This window comes from Fusarium phalaenopsidis, assembly GCF_050370095.1.
Source record: "Fusarium phalaenopsidis strain FUZ10S chromosome Unknown contig_32332, whole genome shotgun sequence".
Lineage (NCBI taxonomy): Eukaryota > Fungi > Ascomycota > Sordariomycetes > Hypocreales > Nectriaceae > Fusarium > Fusarium phalaenopsidis.
Window position 1 is genome coordinate 2,706,451 of NW_028145391.1, and position 22,998 is coordinate 2,729,448.

The window sequence follows — 22,998 nt, forward strand, 5'->3', positions numbered from 1 at the left end:
ATGATGTTTGCCAAATCTTTGTGTTTCTCAGCCTCGCTTGTGAATCGTGATTGGTGAAGTGACTTGTGTAGACTCGTGCGAATTGGCATGTTGTATTGCCGAATGACTGGAACAGTATCTTCACTGACGTGGACTCAGAGACCAGCTGGGCTTTGGGAAATGGGTAGGTATTAATTGCAGAAGTAGGCTCAACAGCTTTTCATTGATCTTTAGTTTTCCGACTTCTCATCCTTCTCGACGGTGATGATCTTCGGCGTGTATTTGTCCAGCTTAGCCTTGTCCTCCTCGGTTGGGGTAAGGCCGAGTGTCTCCTCGACTGTGTCGGCCAACATTAGGCCTCCGGCTCCCCAGGCGAGGATAGCTACACCGACACCGAGGCGGGTCTTTGGAGAAAGGTTCTTGTAAGCTCTGAGTTTATGCGTGTGAGCTTCCATGGTTTCCGGTTGCATCGGCGGAGTGAGAATGATTGAAGCAAGAATGAGTGAGAGAAGACGTACCTGAACATGGCGATGGCGTGAGATGGACAGAAAGAAGGACAGGGCGGACTGAATTGATAGGAGATGTTGCTGCCTGGTATTGAACAGCCGGCTCACTCAAGGCCAAAACTAAAGGGCGAGAGACTGCACACGTCAAAGGTATTGAAGTTTGACTGAGTTTGACTGAAGATGGGGAAAAATGAAGCTGCGGCGGATTGAGTTGAGGGCACGGTGGGCGTGTGCATAGCGAGTGAACCTCAAGCTCAAAGGGTCTTTCCCCGGGAACGTTGGGATGAAGGCAGGTGAAGCATAGGAGGAAGGCACAGAGGATGCAAAGCGGATGCAACTTAACTCAAATCATGGATGCCTCCCCTATTCCCCAACAAACGTTTGTCCCATTCATTCTATTTAATCACCATCAGAGCCGCGTGAAATCGATCCGGCCTTGTTATTCTTCACTTACATCGAACACTTACATCAGGCACTCACATCGAACCACATCAAACCAGACTCGTCCATTTGTGAAGGAAAGCTGCTGCTCAAGACAACAATGCCCGAACCATGCATCTCGCACCGGCCATTGAGGTCCCGCTTCCATGGCATTCCGCACAAGCTCACCCACTACACAGCGGACCATCTTTCACGAGACAACTCTGACTACCAACATCAACTAGACAGGCGAATCGAAGAATACACACACCATGGGCTCGGCATCTCCCACTTCGATGGCGTGGTATGGAGGGACGACGGGCTACGCCTTCACGAGCTGTCCAAGATACCCAGCTCTGCGTCACATATTCGCTCTGTCAAGTTTAACCTGACCCGCGTGGATCAGGACATGTTCCAGAATGCTCTCGCTGAGGCCAAGGATCCTCAGAAACGGGAAGAGGCAAATTTACTTTACCGTTCAAGTCAGGGCGAAGCCACAGAGCCCGTTGCCTTTCCAAGGAAGTTGGTTGCTGCCGCCTTGAGGGACCTACCCAACCTCGAATCCGTCACCCTCACCTGGGTTGAGTGCCCATGGAAGAAACACATGGCGGCTGACGGTCCCTCTTTCGAGGAGGAATCACTGGCCAGAGCTGGCAAGGAGGTGTTCAAGACGCAGCAGGCCATTATCGAGGCGCTACGAGAGCGCAACCTTCCTCTCAACAGCCTAACCCTGGAACCCTTCATGCCTCAATGCGTGCTTGCCCTCTCATCCTTTGATCCAGCTGTCTCAACTGTCTTTGGGTCTATTACCAGGCTGGCGCTCAAACTGGACTACGGTGTTTCCGTATTCAAGCCCAACTATCTCAACTATTTCATATCCCTGATGCCCAACATCCATCATCTGAGCATCCACGCTTGGTCGGTCAAGGATGAAGCATCCGGCATTGACTTTTGCACAAAGACGAGACTGCGACATCTGGAGAGTATCGACTTCTCCTGCCTCAAGATCAAATATGGCACACTTGCCAAGTTCTTCTCGGATCATGGATCAACGATCAAACGGGTCAACCTGGACAATCTGTTTTTGTGGTGCGAACCGGCCGGCAAGTGGAATCTCGGCTGGGACGATATGTTGCTGGACATGAGAGACAGTTTGACAGCCCTGCAGAGGATCAACCTCAGCGGGACCTTTACAAATGATGTTGGTCAAAATCATGTGTTCGTCAGACGGAACGGCTCTGGTGTACGTGCCCGTGGGCCGCGCCACTTCTCTTCGAGGGATGAGTTCGCGCCTCTCGAGAGCTGTATGCTGGCGAATCTGGAGAGTGTGGTGTGTCCCCGACAACACCACGGAAATGCCAAAAAGCGAACCCGGGAACTACTGACGCCATCCCCCGACAGCCATTAAGCTAGGGAAATATGAAGAAGGGATGGTTTTGTTTCATTCTTTGTTAGGAAAGCGAGGATACTGCGAGGGCGGGCATTCAACGAGCTTGAGAAGCAATGTGGTTATATCACCGGGCAGCGAAACACGGGACAGCATCATCATGAAGGCAATGACAATGCCATGCTATCAGTTGAAATGGCAACGACGGAACAGTTTTATCATGGAAGCAAAGACAGGAGTATGTGTTTGTCGAGAAAGTAGAGATAATGAAGTATCATCGTTCGTTAGTTCGAGGAGGAGCAACATGAGTGAAGGGGTGAGCGATGCTATGAACGTGTGATATACTGATTTATCCTCTTCTTAGACAAAAATACCCATGAATCAAAACGAGAGAGAAGAGGGGAGGATGATCGCCAAACAGCATAGTTGTTCGCGCGGCATCTCGCTAGGCTATTCTCCTCCCTCATGGCTACCCACACGTTCCCCTCGTCTACATTATCCCAGTCCGAACAGATAATAAAGAACAAAAACTATGGCCAAATAATCGAAGTCTTCTAACTAATGGCCTAATCGTCCCCAGAAATGTGGCTTCCGGGGTTTGCGGCAAGGAGAGGCATGGTTGTGTGTCTGCGTTCTCTCTCCAGGCGCTTGGGGCCCACGAATGGACCGGAAACAAGGCATAGAGGCCGTGAGAGGATCCCAAAGAGGGGCCTTTGATGGCTAGTGATCAACATGCACCAACAATGTGCGAGATAACGATACCTTGCATACTTTGCCAATTCGCGATGTTCCTGTGTATCCAGAGGGAAGTTGAGTAAGTGGTGTGGCTGGAGGAAAGAGAAAGCGCTTACAATGGGATTGTTTCTCGCATATTGGGGAATAGTTAGTGAAGTAAGATAAGAAAGTCGACTGCTAGCATGGCCACAATGCCGTAGTTCCAATGTTGATCGCTGAACTTGGCGAGCCCTATACTAGAAGCTAAGTGTCTCAGAGGTGTCAGAAACACTTTAAGATCAACACCAGGCATTTGTTATCGAACGATCTAGGGTGGATACAAGCACCGATTTTCCATGCCTTGCCTTTGGGATTGGGGAACACATCACATGGCAGCTTTGGGATCTCTGCTCTCTAACCTGGGTAGATGGGCAAGCAACGCGGTTGGGGAGAGCATGTGAGGTTGGCAAACACATGATGCCCAACAATGGGTGCCTAAGCAACTCTAATGAACATATCAGTAGCTTCAAAGTATATCCATAAGATTTGGAGTCATAGACCGGAATCAACAAGTCATTTGCTTGGATATGCTCGAGGAGCGAATGTGGCCCATCTCATCATGTGCATGTTCTTGACTTTGTGTCAACATGAGAACATACTTTGAGTTGATGCATATCAAACCGGGTTAGTTTTCACCTTGCTGCATCTAACTTTTGTGTAATGGCACAAGGTCCTTTGTGAGGGGTGCATACTTCTTCACGGAGGCAATTAACTCTCGTGATGTCTTAGTATCTACGTGTGAACAGACGTCACGTGTCCTTGGGTCTTTGATATCGGAACTGGCCGGTCTACGAGAGGAACTGTGGAGGAAGGATTCAAGACACTGTTGGAGAATCACTCCATAGTCCACGGGGGATGGTGAGACTGTCGATGAAGATGTGATCACGATGTTCCAGAAATCGAGCACGGAAAGATATCATCCTAGGCCGAATAGCCCGTAGATGTGACTCTAGGGAATAGCGTCAACTGTAGGCTGGTACGCCGCCAGCCATGGGCAAGAAAAGGCGCATGTCGGGACATGGAGGCACACGGAGCTGAGGGGAGAGCATACCGCGTAAAGGGGCGATGTAGTTAAGTGAGACATCAAGTGGCAAGAAAGGATAGAACAGAGACATCCATGGCAGAATGAGGCCCGGGTCTCTCATCTCAGCGGGCAAAGTGAAGGAGGAAAGGAAGGGAGTCAGTTTTGCTTCTGCCCACCCGCCCAGTATCACAGGCGGCTTGCTGGCACGGACGTGACAACTTTTAAGCCGCTGGACGATCGAGATGAAATACAGACATCGGGATGAATGGATGCGATGTGATGTGAGTTGTTTGAAAAAGCCTCGAGTGCCTGCAGCGGACTGCCGTAAAGTGCCGTGCGTGCAGGACATCAATCACAGTGGAGAATGGAACCGGCATTGGGATGACTGAAGTCCCGTTGGGAGAAGGCCTAGCTGGTCTGGCCCAAGACACGTTATGCCGGGGCTCTGCAGCCCTTGTTTCGAAGGCATTCCTCTTCAAGGCGTGTGCTGGAATGATGGCGGTTGTGAATGTCAAGGGAAGACGGCAGGGGAGGGCATCGTGATGAGGCGGGTTACACGTGGCTCGCACAACTGCCGCATGAAAGAATGAATGGATGCGTATCATGATTGACAGCTCAGAAGTCAAGGACGGACAAGGAACAAGACGACAGGCGACGAAACAGGAGGCGGTCGGTCCGTGGGTGACCCTATTCACGACCTACATGAATGTTTTCATGGTTGAGGGGGCGATGGGAGGAAGGGTCGCACAACAAAGCTTTGGCTGCAGGAGACGAGACTAATGACGGTGCTAATAAACCGTTATGCAGGAGAAGTGAGCACGAAATGAGCCCCAGATGCGCATGTATTGTGTATCCATCCATGCATTGACCGGGATAGGGCCCCCTGCAGCAACGGGATAGGATGGATATCCCGGATGACTTCATCTGATCTTTGAATCTCCCCTAGTGCTCCGTATGGGTGCTCCGTATTTTACTCCCTAGTAATTGGAGGCGAGGCTTTGTTTACCGCAGGTGGAAGTGGACAACCAGAGAGATACGTAGTCAACTATAGCCCTGCCCTGCCCTCCCAAGCCTGACCTGACCTGACCACGGTTTCTTTTTCCTGGACCCGCGGATCTGGGAATGGATGGGGATTGCGCTCTTTGCTTTGCCAGGACCGCTCTACGGCACTGCCACAGCGAGGAACCCCTGCCCCGTTGCTGATGCTGATGCTGATGCTGATGCTGATAAACACGGGATATTTTTACATGTGAGATGAGATCCGCTTCTTGATAATTAATCGACGCGTGGCCAATTTCAAGAACCCGAGATTTCAATGTACGCGTATTATTTTTTTTTTGGGTGGTTTGTCTTGGCGTACATACATAGGGCCGGCCGGCGGTACAACCCGACAAAGAAAGACATGGAACCCCCCCTTTGAGGTTTCGATTGGAATGAAACCGGAATGAGCTTCTGCTAGCAAGTAGAATATTATTCAAGGGGCAATTGGGACGGTGCCGTTCACGTTTGAGGCGAGGGTGGGCGCATATGCAGCAAATAGCCTCCCCTCCCGCTGCTACATGTACATGCAGCAAATACCACTGTCAAGGTTTTCTCAACTCTTGACTGTGACTGACAGCCACGGGTTGACACGAGTGACATTCGTGCCGTCTGCTACCTACTCAGCTACTGTTACTATGCATCTTGTTAGTTACCTTAGTTGCTGACCCGCTTTTGCCATGCGTCAACGGACGAGGCGCCAACCTTGACTCGACTCAACTCGAGCATCTGTCATGAAACCAGACTAGACACACACACACTCCAACGGGGAAGAGAAGCTTCCAGCCGTCTTCCTTTTTTTTTTTGCCCTCTTGGCTTGTACTGTACATCCAGACCGGTTATGCTAAGAGATCCCGTCTGCATGGTTTGAGTTTGGTCCGTCAACGTAGACGCTGCTTATTAGTCGATGAGACTGTTGCGAATCCAACGACTGCATTCCTCGAGTCAGGCGTAGCAGCCATAGAAGGATCAACGAGGCGCGGGAACACCCACGGCACAGAGTCTTTCCCCCTCATCCTATTCTCTTTCTCTCGTCGACATCGGAGAAATGTTGTCCACCGCACGCGGTTCCTTTTGATATGTGACTCGACCCGGCTGCATTCACGAGCAGGGTCTCAGACGGGGAGACGGCCAACTTGGTTCCACGCAACAGAATGCAATGCCAGACACTGCTGGAATGCAGTTGCAGGGCCACATGGATTAGTTAATAGGTCCCCTCCCCATCTATCAGTATCAGTATCGTCGACCTAATATCGCAGCATTGGTCGCGCCGTGGGGCAGGGGTCGCTGTGGCTGGCTGCAAGAGACAAGACGAGGCAAGCAAAGGTCGGGGAGGCGACAAAGCACACAGAGAGAGAGAGAGAGAGAGAGAGAGAGACGCAGCCATGGCATTTTACATGTTCCAGTGTCCCAAGCCGCATCCTGCCGGCTGGGAAGCTATTTCGAGAGTGAGGAATAGTAAAAAAAGGGGGGCGTGTTGAGAGGACGGAATGCGAACCAGACCCTTCGTCCTTCTTTTCTGTTCACTCTCTCCCTGCTCTTCAATGGCTGGTCCTTCGTCGTCCTTCTTCACACGTTGTCTTTTTTCTCGATTCTGCTGCTTCTCCTTTGCGATCTCGATCGATTCTGCTCTGCACGGCTGATCCTTTCTTTGTTGCTTGTCTCGTCGGAGAATCAATCGCGATCGGGCCTATCTTGACCATAGATAGGTTGTCCGAAGGGAATGACGAAGGCAAAACGGGGACACGGCGGGCAATGGTATTAGCCGTTGGGAGCACAACCGACGTTGCTCAAACCAGGTATGTATGTACGGGAGCCGTTTGCGTTCTTCTTTGCTCCTCTTCCCTTGCTCGTCGTCTCCTCTCTGATTCCCATTGCCCGTCCTGTCTCCCCGTTACATCCTCCATCCTCCATCCAGCCTCCAGATGTAATGCCCATCCCGTCTCGCCTCGCGGCCAAACAAAGATCTACCACTCGGAGCGGGCTCGTCGAGGGCCCGGCGTTGGCTCGGCACGTATCGTCACACACGGACGCACACCTTGCACGCATGGCGCAGGGCCACCCGCACCACCTCGACCGAGCCCGCCATCACGACTGGTCAAAGGCCATGTGCTTTCCCTAGCTAGCGGGACCCGGGCTAACCAAACCGCAGTGGGAACGCCCGGCTTGGTCAACCTTGCCCGGGAGCGCATCAGCTCGAGCTCGCGCTAACGCGGCCGGGGGGAGGAATCTCGAATCGAAGCGGGCAAGCCGCGAGCAGGCTGGGGACCATGACGGCCACGACGACAACGAGGAGAAAGAAGTTGAGTATTAGTAGTATTGGAGGGAGAGGCAGCGCTGCCAGTGGCAGTGGGAGCAGCATCAGCAGCATCAGCATCAGCAGCATCAAGAACGGAGACAAGGACACGATGAAGAGTGGAAAAGGCAGTGGAGGAGGTTGGAGTTTTGGGCGCTGGGGGGCGTCAGCGAAGAATACAAGCAGCAGCAGCAACAGCAGCAGCAACACGGTAAGAAGATCTTTTTGTCTCTATTTCCCATCTCTCCCTCTCAATACCTTCTCTCATGGGCCAATCATTTCAAACATCATGACTTGAAGCTTAAGCGAGTTTGATAAACATTCTCCCTCCCCATCTCCTTGAGCAGCTGAGCTTCCCGCATCTCTTGTCAAGGTACAGATACTATCCCTTCAGCCCACTCTGCTGCATCTCGCCCACTTTTCACTCAATCCTCCCATTTTACCTTTGCAACCCACACGCACCACGCCCCAAAAAACTGAAGGGCCCTGTCAAAGCGGTACCTTTCAACGCCCTGGCTGAGGCTGGGTGGTCCTTGTACTTTGCTTTGCTTTTGTACTGTACCTGGACGATCCCCGACTTTCCCAAGGTTGGACTCAAGTGCGTGCGTGCGTGCGTGCGCGTGGTGCCGTCATCAGACCAGACCAGACCAGGCAAAGCAGCAGCAGCAACAGCACCCCCAGAGGATGACGAGAGCTCTAGAGGAAAGAAAAGGGCAGAGAAGGGAAAGGACAGGGAAAAAAAGTCAATTTCATCTCCTGCCTCTTTTTCTCTCACCCACTATCCCCGTCAAAACCCAGCTCTTCACGCCTGTCTTCACTCGACCCAACTCAGTTCAACAACCTCCAGATTTTTTATCTTATTCTAGCTTTTGATCAAGTCTCATCTTGACCTGGGGGAGGCCTTGTCCACAGCGGATCATCCAGTCTCACATTCCCCTCCCCTCTTCCCCTTCTAATCCATTTCTTCCTCCAACTACCTACTACGGATCACTTGCCCCTGCTCGCTCTTATCCTTGCTCTTTTCCCAGGGCCGCTCTAGAGGGCGCCCCAATGGCTCAACGGCCCACGTCACCCACCCGCGCTGACAGGTTATACTACGACTAGCATCATCTCCTCCCGTCCCAGTCCCAGTCCCAGGCCTCGGCGTCGACCCAGGGACCCCCCTCGACCCAGTCCCGGTCGCAGTCCCAGACCCAGTCCGTGTCTGCCCAGGTTGGTTCAGCAGCTGCTGCCACTTCCAAGGCCACTACTGTCAGCGCCGCCCATGCCCACTACCACCCTCACGCATTTCGCTCCCACCAACACCACCAACAACACGCCAGCAGCCAGGCGCCGCCGCACCCTTCAGCTTACAACTCGGCCCTGAATAAGCCTGCTGCTGTCTCCTTCGCTTCCCTCTCCGACTCCAATTCTGTCTCCTCAGTCTCCTCCACCTCGACGACAGCATCTACACCCACTCACGGCTCGCCCACCACCACCACACCTGTCTCGTCACCTGCTTCTTCGACATCCTCCCCGACTCCGAGATCGACCTCGACATTTGCTACCACTGTATCCTCATCCTCCAAGCCGGCCTCCAAAAAGACCGTCCACTTCCGCACCACCTCCAGTAGCAACACAACCGGCATCGGCAGCAATACCAGTAGCGCACCCCCGATCCCCATCCTCTCTGTCGTGCCTCCGCCTGGCCAAGACGGCGGCGACGGAGAGGCAAGACGGCCCGCCATGCAGCGAGTTTCCTCCTTCCTCCCGTCCTGGGACAAGAGGTCCTCGGGTTCTCGCCAGGGCCTCTTTGGCTGGTCCTCGAACCGCTCCAGCACCTCGATATCCGTCGCAAATGCCAATTCATTAACCAGGATAAACACGGCTGCCGCTAATGCAAATGGCCGAGTCCACCGGGAAGCCTTCTGGCCTGCGACCCTTGACCGCGAATGCGAGAAGGCTGCCCGCATCCTCAAGTCGTTCTGTAGTATGCCAGCCTCACCCGCCGTTCGCCCTCGTCTCTGCTAACATGCGTCTGCTAGCTGATGGATATCTTGTGCCTCTTGAGGAAGAAGAGGACGAATCCCGGTCGACAACTAGCGAACCACTCTCCCCAAAGCGAGTCACCAAGAAAATTCCTCGGCGCATCATCCAGAATGCCGCCGGAATCGCAATCTTTACCTGTATGCGAAGTGGCCTGTGGATGACAGGCTCCGGCGGCTCCGGCATTCTCATTGCCCGCAAATCGGACGGTACCTGGTCGCCGCCCTCTGGAATCATGCTACATACGCCCACTCTCAGCTTCATTATTGGCGTCGATGTTTACGACTGTGTCCTCGTTGTCAACAATCTCGCCGCTCTCGAGTCCATCACGAAACCCCGTGTCACACTAGGTGAAGATGTCGGTCTCACCAGCGGTCCTCTGGTGTCTCTCGACTCAGACGAGTCGCACATCAGGTGGAAGGACCTGGGCAACACCGTTTTGACATACATGAAGTCGCGCGGTCAGACCCAAGCCGTAAACTTGAACGGTTGCATCTTGGCCGAGAGGGGCAACGAGAACGAGCGCTTCTATGCCAGCCCCCTAACACAAATGGACATTCTCGCCGGCAACGTCGCGCGGAACGTGGATGAGACTAGGCCACTCTTTGAAATCATCAAGATGGCTGAGGGCCGCACAGACTACGACGCTGCTATCACCAGCAAGATCGCCATTGAGTGCGCCCCAGGAGACGCCGTCATTGCAAGCCCCAAGTCTTCGACACCAGCCTCTCCTCGCACTCCATTTGGAATCCCCAGCGCCGACGATCCCGACCCTTTTGGCGTTTTGGCCCTCGAGATGGCTGGCCTGGAAATCAGAGAGGCCGGGTCGCGGTTACGACCTACTAGCAGCCAGTTCGACTTCAACCCCGTGCCCACTAGCCCGGCCTACTCCAAGTTTAACAGACAGAGCATAGACACATTTGTCACGAGGAGTAACCGTGGCAGCTACATGTCGTCGCGCACCGTCAAGAGTCAGATGACGGATGCAGGAACCCAGACGGACGTTGGGAAGGACACACCCGAGACAACGCCAAGCCCAGGCCAAAGTGAAGACGGCCATGACAGGGCTTCTCGAGCACAAATCCCCGATGTGACGGAGGAAGAGGAGGAGATTGATTACACAAAGGTCGACTTGACGCCCATAAGACATCTCAGCGGAAATCACACTCCTGCCAGTGCAACCAGCCACAGTAGTACGACCGCCGTGGAGCACGACACTCTCAAGGTTGAGCCGAGAGACGACACGGACAAGGCATCGAGCAAGTATGATAGTGACAGGGATGACAGGAGCAGCCGCAATGCAGATGACGAGAACGACTCGGAAAGTGACGCCGAGGAGGAGGAAGATGACGAAGAGGAGCCCGTGGTATTCGAAGTGGCAGCCGTGCAGCCGGCAAGGACCCAGGCTGTGGCATCCCGAGTGATCCACGCCAAGGGCAACATGGTGACAATCCCCAAGAGGATTCCTCCTCCACTGCCCATGAGGAGCCCTGCCAGGACATCTCGATCCAGTAAGAGCGAGATCGGCGATGTCACGAACCTCCGAAGCCCTCTGCGACATGCTTTCAACGAACAGGATCTGAAGTCGGATGATGAGCAGCCAGCAAAGGCGCAGCCTTCGCCCTTCCTGAAGCCTATGGAGCTCAAGGTCGAGAAGGTCAGATATGATGAGAAGAAGGCCGAGGAATCCAAGCCCGAAACCCCCAAGATCCAGGAGCACTCGACAGACGATGGATCTTCGGATTCGGAGACGGAATTTTTCCCGGCTGAGGAGGACAAGGCGGTGGACAATAAGATTGAAATCACCAAGACTGAGGAGGCCAAGGCTGAAGTATCCAAGACGGTGGACGCTAAGGCCGCCACTGAAGTTGAAGCCAAGCCCACTCAAACCGAAACCGAAGTCAAGACTGAGTCGAGGAGCATTGGAACATCCCCCACCATCCCCCAGATCGAGCATTCCGACAGCTCGGATACGGTTGCCAAGAAGCACACTTCCTCCGTCTACACGGGCGCAACCGAGGATCGATGGAGCTTCGATGGGTCATCGCTCACGACTCCCACCTCGGACCGGCCTTACTCGGTTGTTGACGACATTACTGAAGATGAGACGCCCCGAAAGCCAACCAGAGAGGTTGAGCGTATCGAAGTGAATGAGAAGCATGAAGAACTGACCAAGATGGGGTCGAAAGAAGCAACCCCAAACACCATCACGGTTGCATAATTGAAAAAGACGAGACGACGATTTTACACGGGTAGATGGCATATGGCGCACGTCGTGAACTATTCATGGTAAAAGAATAACTTGACAGAACTCTGTGGGTTTTTGCGAGAGGCTTTTGAGAGACTTTTGCGCATTCTTCTTGTCAATACTTTTTTTTGGTGGAAGTGTACGTTATGATGGGATCCTTGGGCGGGATATTCATTCCTCCAGATGGCGTTTGGGAGGACGGAGGGTGATTGTCATTGATTTCACAGCACAGCAGCATCCTCGGGCAGCGCAGAGCTGATACCGGTCCGAGGTGCAGGTGATGGGAGGAATGGGTATTATTCATGTACTGGGATGTGTCATGGGATGAAAGAAGGCAAAAGCCAAACATATGGATGAGGGAATGCTTGTAAGCGAATGATCTGTCTGTTCAGGGGAGAGTTGTTGCGGTTGTTGCTTTCATGCCTGAGTGTCTAGTGGAGGAGGGCAGACTACGCCGGAGTACTATTAATGCCGTTGAATACAATATGGACCAGGAGAGAAATTGCCACTGGTTCATGAACGACTTTGCTCGACTAAACAATGAGTGAATATTTGGGGTTCCTCATAGGTGGTTAATGTGGTGAGCAGTGCCGGGCAGCTGGCAGCCAGTTCTGTTCGGCTTCCCCTTCGTTTGTGCCCATCATTCACTGATTTCTTTGATTTTGAAAAACATTTCCACAATTCAATCATTTTGAATTCTTGACATCGATCCCGCAATCATTTTGGTCAACCATAAGAGCTATATCACTTGCTGAACTCAACACCATGACCTATCACAACTGCGTAAAGACGCCCACCAAGAATAACAAGGGAGATCACGTGCGACAAGCCACACCAGGAGATGGCCCAGCCCCAGCCACAAGCCCCACGCCACGGTACAGGCTACGCGCGCGGAAGGCTCAACCCTCGTCGACTCCATCGCGACGCAGCAGGAGCAGGCGCGACTCACTTCAAGGGCAGATCGACGGCGACGACAACCTTCTCTCGACTCCACAACCACACCAGAACAAGCAACACCGTTCTCACAGCATCAACGCAAGCGCAAGCGCAAGGCGATTCCGAAACCGCACAATGTCGAGCACGGCGGGCAAGTGGCGCGAAGAGCAGGTGCTCATCATCTGCCCTGGCAGCCGCACTACCATGGCTCAGCTGGGGTGCAGCGAGCTGACTCCCCCGGCGCGGCGCATGCCCACGAGGATGTTTAAGGACGGCGACCAGTGGGCGCCGTACCACAGAACGAAGCGCATGACGATGGTAAACGGTGTTGAGGAGGAGGAGTGGGTGGAAGACATGGACGAGGACGAGGGCGCCGTGTACCCAATTGAAGGTATTTATTAGTTTTTCGAGGTGCGGAATGTGTTGCTGATTGCTTGTAGCTGGGCGCATCGTCAACATGAGCGCCTTTCTGGCCTTCCTCGATCACGTACACGGCCTCCTTACGACCACATACCACAACACCCCCATCATGCTGATGGCCTCGCCGCAATGGACGCGCCCCGACTGCGAGACCATCGCCCGATACATCTTTGAGAACACGAGGACGCCTGCTCTCTGCATAATCCATAGCGGCATCGCGACGCAGTATGGCCTCAAGTGGCCCAACATGACTGTCGTGGATATTGGCTACCAAAAGGTGGACGTGACAGCCATCCACGATGGTCGCGTCGTGAACCACATGGATGTTGGAGCTTCCGAGGGTGACAGCGAGATTAGCGGAGGTGAGGTTTTCACCCGCAGTCTGCTCAAGTTACTGGAGGAAAAGGGATTCAACTACGAGATGGCCGAGCAGCTGAAGAAGAGCGCCATCTGCGAGGTACTGCCTTATGTCGCTACCGCTGAAGACTTGATGGAGCTTCCTCAGCAGAACACTGCTGGCTTGAGGCCTGGTGGTAGTGCTCCTAGTACTGGCCAGCAGGCGGCTTCATCAGCGTCCAAGCCTGCAGCAGCCAACGGCGATGAAACCAATGGTAACGGAGATGATGACGGCGTGTTGGATGTGGCAGCCATTGTCACGAGTGGCCAAACCAAGGAGTTCTTGGCCAAAAAGGAGAAGGAGAAGGAGAAGGGCAAGCCTGGTCGGAAGCCCAAGGGCGATAAGGAGGCTGATAACGCAGCTAAGGTGGTGCGTCTACCCAACTCGAAGCGATCGCACAATTCCTTCTCGTACGAGGAGATCATCCAGGAGGAGGTGCCCAAGGAGAGTGTCGAGAAGCAGGCCAATGGCGCGACTGTTCCCGAAGGTGAGAAGAAGGAGGGCGAGACAAACGGAGCTCAACCTCAACCTCAACCTCAACCTCAGGGAGATGCCACCACTGCCGCCCCTGCGACAACAGAAGCCCCCAAACCGGCAGAAGGCCAGGAACAGACACAGCCTTCAGTAGAGCCCAAGCCTGAAGCCAATCCCACACCAGCCCCTCCTGTCAATGAGGCCATTGAGCGTCGACCAAAGCGCATTCAACGAAGTGTCGAGGTGGGCCTCGAGCGGTTTAAGTTTGCTCAGCGCCACGAGATTGACCGCATCGTTCACGCCATCTACCGCACCGTCCAGGGCGTTGACGACATGTACATGCGACCTGCCTGCTGGGACAACCTCGTCTTTGTCGGCAACGGCTCCCGGCTTCGCGGTCTCAGGGAAAACATCTTGCAGACTTTGCAAGCCCGCCACCTCGTCTCACCGTCCACGGCGACTATGTTCACCTCGGAGCTGCCATCTAACATGGCCACACCGACTGGAACAGGGGCGCAGACGCCCACGGGATCCTTCACCGGCATGCCACACCAGCTCCCTACAAGTGGTGTCAACCCGCTTTTGCAGGCTGCTACGGCTGCCGCTGCGGGTGGCGCCAACAATGCCTTGACCCCCCAGGCCGCCTCTGAGGCCGGCGGCCCTGCTACAGGACACCACTTCCACAGCCAAACTCCGACAAGTATCAAGACGGCTACTCTGCCGTCGTATCTTGGCGAATGGACCAAGAACGGCTTCGAGGAGTCTATGTTCCTCGGCGCACAAGTGGCGGCGCGTATCGCTTTCTGCGTTCACTCCAACATGGACGCCCAGACGGTTGAAGCCCAGCGCCTGATGAGCCTGAGCCGGGTCGATTACAAGTAAGTTTCTTCGGCTCTCTGAACTACAGACGCTCCTTACTAACATGACTGTAGTGAGCTTGGCCCTAAGGGCATCCGCACTCACTCGATGCTAGGATAGATAAATTAGGATCACTCTGCTGGCTAAATTGCTTTTTTTGACAAGATATCCTTTTTAGGAGTTCTCGTTCATATCATCACTTGGGGCTTCAAGATGTGGACATTGGGCTTGAGGAGTTTTTGGGCGATCGAAAGGGAACATGGAAGATGTAAAAATGAAGAAAAGGGAGTAGGTCTAGTGGATAGCTCCTGGGAGAGGAACAGCCATAATACCATCCATAGATTCAAGCTCGCCTTGCATTGAGTGATATCACTACTATCTACTGACTAGCTCCATTGTCCTCTCGGGTTTAAAGGGGCTGAAGCTGATCCTGACCACGCCTTGATCGGCAGCACTCATCTAGGCAAGATTGAGAGGAAGAGTGGCCATTCCAAAACACGATCCAGTAAAAGTGCCAATGTAACGGGGTATACCCGTCGTGAAATAGAAGGCTCCGTTGACCTCCCTAGTGTTCTGGGCCGTCGGTTCTGGGATCTTCATCCCGAGGAATCCTGAGCCTACAGGATAAGAAGTCACAGGGCCCCAGGGACCATAGGCGTTGTTTACCATAGTCCGCATGGCCGTGGTGAACCGCTGCGGCTGCTGCAGGAATGGAACATTGGAGAAGTCGACGTCGGCCTGGAAGTTGGCGGCCGTGCCCGTGACCTTTACATAGTCGAGGCTGGGCTGAGGGCTGTTGTAGGTGCCGGGGAACCCGTTCAGGTAACCGTTGGTGACAAAGGTGACGGCCCCGAGGCCCGCGCCGGCCCGGAGGACTACGTCGACCGGGTTGTCTCCGTTCTTGTTGCCCGCCTGGCCCGGGATTCCCCACACGATCCACATGGTCCCCGTGACCGTGCTGACCTGGAAGTTCCCGAACCCGGGATCGCCCTTGACCGTGATGTAGCACTGTGTGGCATTGATGGTGGGCTGGCCGGCGGCAGCGGCTCGGCGGCCGAGTTCAACAAGGGAGGGATCATCAAGGGGTGACGGAGTGGGCGAGGCCCAGATGGAGCCCAGTAGAGAGGGAAGAAGAAGGAGAGGGGGCCGCATTATGTGTAGGTAGGTAGGTCAGTATATAATTAGAGTCTGTTTGAGAAAAGGGGCCTTGGCATGTCCAGTCTTGGCCCTTTATATGCTGTCTGATGTCGGTCAGGGCAGGCAGCTTACCTTGAAACTACTGTATCCCGAGGTGAACCAGGCACTGGGCGAGACCCTTCTTGGCTTGCTATGGCTTGAACTAAGAGCAATAGCCTCTGGGGCATGTATGGAGCATTCACTCCGTCAGTGCCATGACTGGATCTTATGACACGAGCTCTTGGCCTGTCTCAAGTGTTACCACCGTCAATAGCTCTGGCATGAAGCCTGATACAGCAAGCGTAGTCATGGTAGTCTCTCCGTGGCTGGCTCAACATGGTGCCGTGACCCGAGACAGCGGTACGGTGTGTTGAAGTGTTGAAAAAGTCCAAAGTTGATATCATATAGAACTGCGCAATCTTGACAACTGGGTTTGCTTAACCATATAGAAGCTACAGCCAACTTAGATTCCTCTGAGAACCAGACCTTCATTCGGTATTGACTGTTCACTACAAGAGAAATGGGACGATATGGCAGTTGTCCCATCCATCTTAACCCCAACTCATACTTCCTCCCTCAGGATCCATCAACTCATTGAGTAGTAATCATGGCTGGGACAGTGGTATTACCAAAACATGACCCAGTAACCCAGGCCATGTAAAAGGAATAATCAACCCCCCTGAACCAAATGGCCCCATAGATGCTCCTAGTATCCTTGCCCGTCGAGGTCACGTTCATAACGAGGTATCCTTCGGTCGCAGAATAGGTGGTCACAGGGCCCCAGGGACCGTAGACGTTGTCTTTCAGGATACTTATGGCCGTGGTGAACGTGTGCGGCTGCCTGGAGGGACTATTGGAGTAGTCAATGTCGGCCCTGTACGTGATGCCGGTGCCCGAGGTCCTAACGTAGTCGACGCTGGGTGCGGGCCCGATGCTGTAGGGGAAGTTGTTGAGGAACCCGTTGGTGGTGAAGCTAACGGCCCCGAGCCCTGGGGAATTGGACCGGAGGACCACGTCGTACGGGTTGTCGCCGTTTTTATTGCCCGCCGGGGCTCGGATCCCATTGACGATGTACATGGTTCCCGACACATCGTTGGCTTTGAAACTTTGCCAAGCAGGATCGCCCTTGATCATGACGGAGCATAAGGTGACAGTGATACCAGGGGTAACAGCAGCTCGTCGGGCGAGTTCGGCGACGGCGGCATCGTCAAACGGTGACGGAGCCGGCGCGGCCCAGGCGGAGGAGCCCAGGAAGGGAAGGATGTAAGAGAAACGCATGACTGAGGGTTTCTGAATGTTGGGTGTCTGTATAGGTAGGCAGGTAGGTATTGGTAACTGGAAGTCTTGGCCTTGGAGAGCCAAGACCAGATAGACATATATATATGTGTGCCAACCGACTCGACGACACTGTTCACCAACTACAAAACAGGCAGCTCACTAAAATACCATGGCCAATTGGAGTAAAGAGAAAACGGCTGAAGATCCATTTCGAGCTGAGGGAGAAGGGCGAGACCGTCTTTGGCTGGCTGTGGCTTGCGCTGAAAGCAATAGATTGTTAGTCTCCGAGACACTAAGGCGGGCTAGAACATATATCTTGTCAAAGATGACATGATGTCTTTCCACGTTTTAAATACTAGCACCGTTGTTAGCTTAAGGATTAAGGTTAATGTGGTTAAACACTCGCAATAGTCCTCGTGTGGCTCAATATATGTGCAGTGACGTGACCCGTACCAGCGGTGTGTTGAAGGTTGACAGTATCACGGCACAACTCAATTTTCATCTTGACAGCTAGATTAGAGTTGCTATTATCCAGGAGCTGTATAACTAACCAAGTGATTGCCTTCTCGCAATGCAAAGGTGCCATAACGCAAACAAATTATTACACCCCATTTAACTCAACAATCTTGCAAGGAATATCTGGGCCCGTCCCTTGTTATCCCTTCCCTTCTCTTGATAGCCCGCAGCGCCAAACTCTTTAACCCATCTCATGCAATGGACCCAAAGCGGGCCCGTCGTAGGTGCATCAAGACCAAGACTAACCAAGTAAGCAAGCACTGGACGCCACCACATCCATCATTAACCAGCAGCATTTCGAAGAGCTGCCTCTTCGGCCGCCTTGTACCAATCAGTCTTCATCAGGTAAATGTACTCGATCGCCGCGACCCTATTGTCTGGTTAGTATTTTCACCCGACTTGGTTCAACTGGGGGAAACTCACGAGAACGTGCCAACAGTGACACCCGCCCACAGTCCATCCAGCTTCCAGCCTAGGCCAAAAGCCAGCGTCAGCGAGCAGGGCAACGAGAGAACATAGTACGCAATTAGATTGGCTGGCCCTCCGATCGACTGCTTGCCGATTCCTCGGAGCAGACCGTGGGCTCCTGCTGCGAGGCCATCAAACACCTGCATCACAGACACAATCGGGATCACAGCTCCTACGAGCTCCACCACATCCTCGTCCTTGGTAAACAGAAGGGGCAGCTTGTATCGGAGGCTGGTGTACAGGGTCAAGTTGAACATGCCGATAATGCAGGCAGCGGCAAATGCCTGAAACTTGTTAGCATCCACTGACCTGGGCACCAGCATGGAAAACAGCAACTCACCACTTTAGCAGTCATCTTGGCAGGATCGACAAGCCCGGCTCCGATCAAGTTGGCGATTCGGGTCGAAGCAGCGATCGACATAGGGAATGGAATCTCATACGAGAGCGTTGTGATGGTCGCCAGAACGCTCTGTGCGGCAAGATACTCGGGACCGAACCGACTTGAGCACAACGTGAGGATCTCAAAAGCCAGCCATTCGGCCTCAACCATGATCATACCCGGCAGAGCAAGCCGAATCATGACCCACCAGTTGCTCAGAGCCCTTCGGCTGAAGCCACCCCAGCACTGGCGGCCGTCAATGAAGCGGACGTACAGGAACAGGAAGATGGGAAGCAAGTTGTTGCTGATGGCCACGGCCGTGGGAGCGCCAACAAAGCCCCATTCCAACTTCCACACCAACAGCCAGCTCAGGAACACGTTGAACGGCGCTACGATGAGGAGGATGTACGTCGTCGCCCGGAAGAGGCCTTGAGCTTGGGTAAAACGCTTACCGCCCTCAAACAGAATGAAGCCAGGGATGCTGAAAATCATGACCCTGAGGTATTGCCCTGCAAGGCGAGCTGACTCAGGCTCGGGAACTATTTGCGCAATGATGCCCTCGGAAAAGTACCACAGCACGGCGACAGGGACAGCCAGACAGAACAAGAAGCACGTCATGCGCTGAAACTGAAGACCTACAAGATGCTTATGGCCCGACCCGTAGGCTTGAGCACACAGCGTATCGAGACTAGTTGCGAGGCCCTGGAACGGGGCCAGGCAGCTGATGGCTGCAGACATATTGGCCACTGCAAGAGTTAGTCTGACCGTTGCTGCGAGAGACTGCATAAGACAGGTAAGCACTTACACGAGACAGCACCAAGCTCCATCTTGCCAATGCGGCCAACGGCAAAGATGCTGGTGACGTTGATAGAGTACTGCAGGAGAAATGTGACAATGAGCGGCCCCGAGTATGACACAATCGTTTTGGCCTCTCGCTGCCAAGTCGTCTTGATCCGGTGCTCGGCCACAGCATGCTCCCATGTCTCGTTGAGATGCTCAGGCAGGGCGCCGCCATTCTGAGCCCCCAGGAGAGGTGCCGTTTCATCGGGCGGCTGGACCGTGACAGCGGGCGTCTCTTCATCCTCGCCCTGCGGTACCTTGGTACTAAAAAGGCGGCGGTAGAGCCTGGGAAAGAAGCCCTGCGATTTGTGCGAGTGCTTTGGTGGAAGAACGTGGTTGTCTCGCAGTAGACTGCGCTCAGCGTTGCGAGACTGCTTTCGTTCCAGAGCCGTCAGGCCTGGCTCGGCAAATGCCTGCGGGTTTAGAATTGGTCGAGAGCCTCCAAAGGCGACGCCGCTTGGTCGACGGTACATGGTCGGTCCCGCGTCAAAGTCAGATACCGAGGCATCGTCAATGGCGTTGTCCTCAAAGTCGTCATCTGAACACTCAGCGATGTCTCGAGCCAGTGACTGCTCCGCCAGAGGCGAGCCAACTCGCCATGATGACGATAAGGCTGGGTGCGCTCCGGGGCCATGAGGAGTGCCATACGGCGAGGCTCCGTTGCCCCTGCCGATTGGATCCATGGAACAGCTCGTGCAGCCGTGAGTCTTTGGGATAAGGTGTAGATGTAGCTTCAATCAAGAACAATCAAGTGCTCAAGTCTACGCAACAGATTTCTTCAATGCGCGACGGAAGAGAACGAACGCCACCACCCAAGCCTCAGACGTGGAGAAGAGTGATCAAAAGAGAGTTGTACAAGGTTTCACACTGACGGGACTTCCTCTCCCGAGTCAATCGGCTCTGTAGACAATGATCCGAAGCGTGAAAATGAAGAGATAGAGTCGTAAGATAGAGTCGTAAGGTAGTTGCGGAATGGTAGTCACCAGAGTCGAGCTAAAAAGAGGCGAGATGGATCAACTTGCTTTTCAACACGGACGGCAGAGCTTTCGGGTTAGTTAGCGTCGACAATGACCCGCCAGCCACAGCACAAAGGGCGTCCGTCAAGTCAAGGTGGAGTCTTTGCTATCTTCGGCCCGGCCAACTGAGTCACTCCTCCGCTGACCAGCATCCATCTCGATTCGGTAAAAGACTTGCACCTTTCGCTACCTGCCGGCATCCCACCCACCTCGGCTGGCGGGGAGTCCGATGCACGCTGCTCAGTGTCTCATGGTTAGTGGATCTCCAACCATGCGGGGGTGGATCGTCGCTCAGGACCGCCTGTGGCCTGTGAGGTGCCCTTTATCGTCTGTCATTGACGGCTCAGAGGCTGACGATATGAGTTGCTGCAGCTCTGGGCAGCTGCCAAATCTGCTGTACAGTATAATGCTATTGGATCAATCAACCAGTTGCCTAGGGGCCAGATCCCAGCCCCCGTTCATCGTTCCCCCCACGCTCTGCCCATCCAATCAGGCTCGCTATGAACCATCGTCGCAACCCACGGTATTTCGTCGCTTCCATATCGTTGCAACGGCGTGTTGTACGGTATTCGCAGGCCAATTAGTGATCGCTTCTTCTCGCTCTGTTCTTCAGGTCTGGCGTCTGGGACATCGGTTTTGAATGTTCCAACCATGATCGAATCTGTCTCCAGCAGCTCTGGCCAGACCAAAACTCCAATTTCCCAAGATGCAATGCGCATTTCGCCTGTAAGGCGTGCAGCCTCACCCCAGGCCTGCTTTGAAAGATTGGCCGACGTCATGAGGGCCCAGTCGATGGATGACTTGTTGGATCTGATATACGTCTTGATGTGTGGCGCTGCTCTTTTTCGGCCCCCGTCCTTCACCGTAGCGCTCTCGGGGAGTTCTGTCGTCCATTAAATACAGTCCCAACTGATTTCTTGTCATAGATTAACTCACTGGCTCCATTAGGAGAGTCATTTGCCCAGTGATGGAAAATTGGGCGAAGATATTCCAGCTGTTTTGCTTGCTGTGCCGACTGAATCTTTGTGTGGATGGAACCTCCTGATGCGTACCCATTCAAAGATCTCCGAATCTCGTCAGCAGTCGGAAAGACGACCTTGAACTTGGGTTTCCCAAGGCCAGGGTTCTTGCAACGGGACAAAGGTTCAAAGAGGGTTTTCTTTAACCAGTCTTCTTTTGCCCCCAGGGTGGCGATCGAGGATATCTGAACAACAATCTCTGATTGCTCTTGGTCTTCGCATGGAACTTGCTGCAGACATCTCTTCAGAGCAGCCCAGCCCCATGAAGTTTCAGACAGGTCGCGGATGTTGTGTCTACCAGGTACGCTTGCAACAAGAGCCGCTTTGATGCTGGAAACGTCGTGATGGACGAGCTCATCAATCAGGGCCTTGCATGTGATTTTGCGCCTGTCATATGCCCGCAGATAGTTTAGTAGGTCGGTTTTAAAGCGATCCCCACTACCGACGGGATGGTCTTCAGGGGAAGAAGTAGTAGTGGTTGGCGCAACCGTCATCTTAGGCAGGAGAGGTGATTTCCAGATGCCATTAGTCATGTTGGTCCAGTCTTTGGGGATCATATTGGCGGTGTGAATGATGACCTGCGCAGTGTCGTCATGTCTGAATAGGATCATCATCTTGGAATGATGTGTTCCAAACATTTCTGGCATAGGAGCAATGTGAATCTGAACGTTTTCGAACTCCGCTGCTGCTTGCTAAATGATATTAGCTACTTGAGAGGCGGCTAAATAAGGAGAGGGAGCTCCTGCGACCCGGCCGTGGGTTCGCTCGAGAGCAACGTACCTCAATGGCGATTCGACCCTCATCCTCGCGCTTCCAAAAGCCGTGTACGACGTGCACCTTGACGAGATGTCGTGTATCAGAGTCGAAAGCATCCATCAAAAAGTGGATATCATGGAGGAAGTTGAACTCCCAACATTCTGCAATGAGGGGATCACCAAGCAGGTCTCGCAGGCTCACTGCATCCCTGTTGTCCTCCTCTGGTAGGTCTTGTATCCAGGTCAGGTGCCAGGGAGACTTGATGGTCGAGACTTCACGTTGCCTCCTTCTAGGAGGACTAATAGGGCGTTGCAGCGATTCGAGGACATCAGCCTGAAGGTCCTCAACCCTTTGGCGCTTGGCTGGACGATCCATCTCCCCTTCGAAAATTGAACTCTTGGTCAATTCGGCGGGCAGATGATTTTTCTGTGCGTAGCAGAAAGTAGTGAAACAGTGAGCTGTTGGCCGTGGAATCCGTGACAAGGTGCTTTTGTTGTGAGCACTAGTGTAAGGTCGGGGAATACAGGTGCCTTGTGTTGCTAGAGAACGAAGTGTAGGACGTGAAACAAAACCAGGCATAACTCAGACAGAGTCACTGGACATTTCTTGGGTGCTTGCAAGAGAGAAGAAGAGAAATTCCATGTGTGTCTTTGAGAAGAAGGAAGTCCAGGCACCTACATGTGGTTGGTTGAATCCATCATAGCAGGCAAGCACGGTCCTCTGCCGTGTGCCTGGTCGAGGCAGGTACGCATCACTCATCACTATAAA

General features: G+C 53.6%; 7 protein-coding genes across 7 annotated transcripts; 3 read left to right on the plus strand and 4 right to left on the minus strand.

The window, feature by feature from the left end:
- Window positions 1-209: 209 nt before the first annotated feature.
- Window positions 210-505, minus strand: LRP88_13824 (uncharacterized protein; the record flags this gene model as incomplete). Its single annotated transcript, XM_083250180.1, has 2 exons — window positions 210-408; window positions 498-505. The coding sequence occupies 2 exons, from the start codon at window positions 503-505 to the stop codon at window positions 210-212; spliced, it is 207 nt and encodes a 68-aa protein (XP_083094514.1).
- Window positions 506-1,026: 521 nt separating this feature from the next.
- LRP88_13825 (uncharacterized protein) lies at window positions 1,027-2,313 on the plus strand (the record flags this gene model as incomplete). Its single annotated transcript, XM_083250181.1, has 1 exon — window positions 1,027-2,313. The coding sequence occupies one exon, from the start codon at window positions 1,027-1,029 to the stop codon at window positions 2,311-2,313; it is 1,287 nt and encodes a 428-aa protein (XP_083094515.1).
- Window positions 2,314-9,149: 6,836 nt separating this feature from the next.
- Window positions 9,150-11,670, plus strand: LRP88_13826 (uncharacterized protein; the record flags this gene model as incomplete). Its single annotated transcript, XM_083250182.1, has 3 exons — window positions 9,150-9,393; window positions 9,449-11,106; window positions 11,158-11,670. 3 exons carry the CDS (start codon window positions 9,150-9,152, stop codon window positions 11,668-11,670), a joined length of 2,415 nt encoding a protein of 804 aa, XP_083094516.1.
- Window positions 11,671-12,462: 792 nt separating this feature from the next.
- On the plus strand, window positions 12,463-14,902 carry LRP88_13827 (uncharacterized protein; the record flags this gene model as incomplete). The annotated part of the gene is made up of 3 exons (XM_083250183.1): window positions 12,463-13,024; window positions 13,074-14,802; window positions 14,857-14,902. 3 exons carry the CDS (start codon window positions 12,463-12,465, stop codon window positions 14,900-14,902), a joined length of 2,337 nt encoding a protein of 778 aa, XP_083094517.1.
- Window positions 14,903-15,241: 339 nt separating this feature from the next.
- LRP88_13828 (uncharacterized protein) lies at window positions 15,242-15,934 on the minus strand (the record flags this gene model as incomplete). The annotated part of the gene is made up of 1 exon (XM_083250184.1): window positions 15,242-15,934. One exon carries the CDS (start codon window positions 15,932-15,934, stop codon window positions 15,242-15,244), a length of 693 nt encoding a protein of 230 aa, XP_083094518.1.
- Window positions 15,935-16,549: 615 nt separating this feature from the next.
- Window positions 16,550-17,236, minus strand: LRP88_13829 (uncharacterized protein; the record flags this gene model as incomplete). The annotated part of the gene is made up of 1 exon (XM_083250185.1): window positions 16,550-17,236. The coding sequence occupies one exon, from the start codon at window positions 17,234-17,236 to the stop codon at window positions 16,550-16,552; it is 687 nt and encodes a 228-aa protein (XP_083094519.1).
- A 798-nt stretch (window positions 17,237-18,034) lies between these two features.
- On the minus strand, window positions 18,035-22,605 carry LRP88_13830 (tyrosyl-DNA phosphodiesterase-domain-containing protein; the record flags this gene model as incomplete). Its single annotated transcript, XM_083250186.1, has 7 exons — window positions 18,035-18,122; window positions 18,176-18,504; window positions 18,561-19,345; window positions 19,405-20,170; window positions 21,085-21,338; window positions 21,392-22,166; window positions 22,255-22,605. The coding sequence occupies 7 exons, from the start codon at window positions 22,603-22,605 to the stop codon at window positions 18,035-18,037; spliced, it is 3,348 nt and encodes a 1,115-aa protein (XP_083094520.1).
- Window positions 22,606-22,998: the final 393 nt, after the last annotated feature.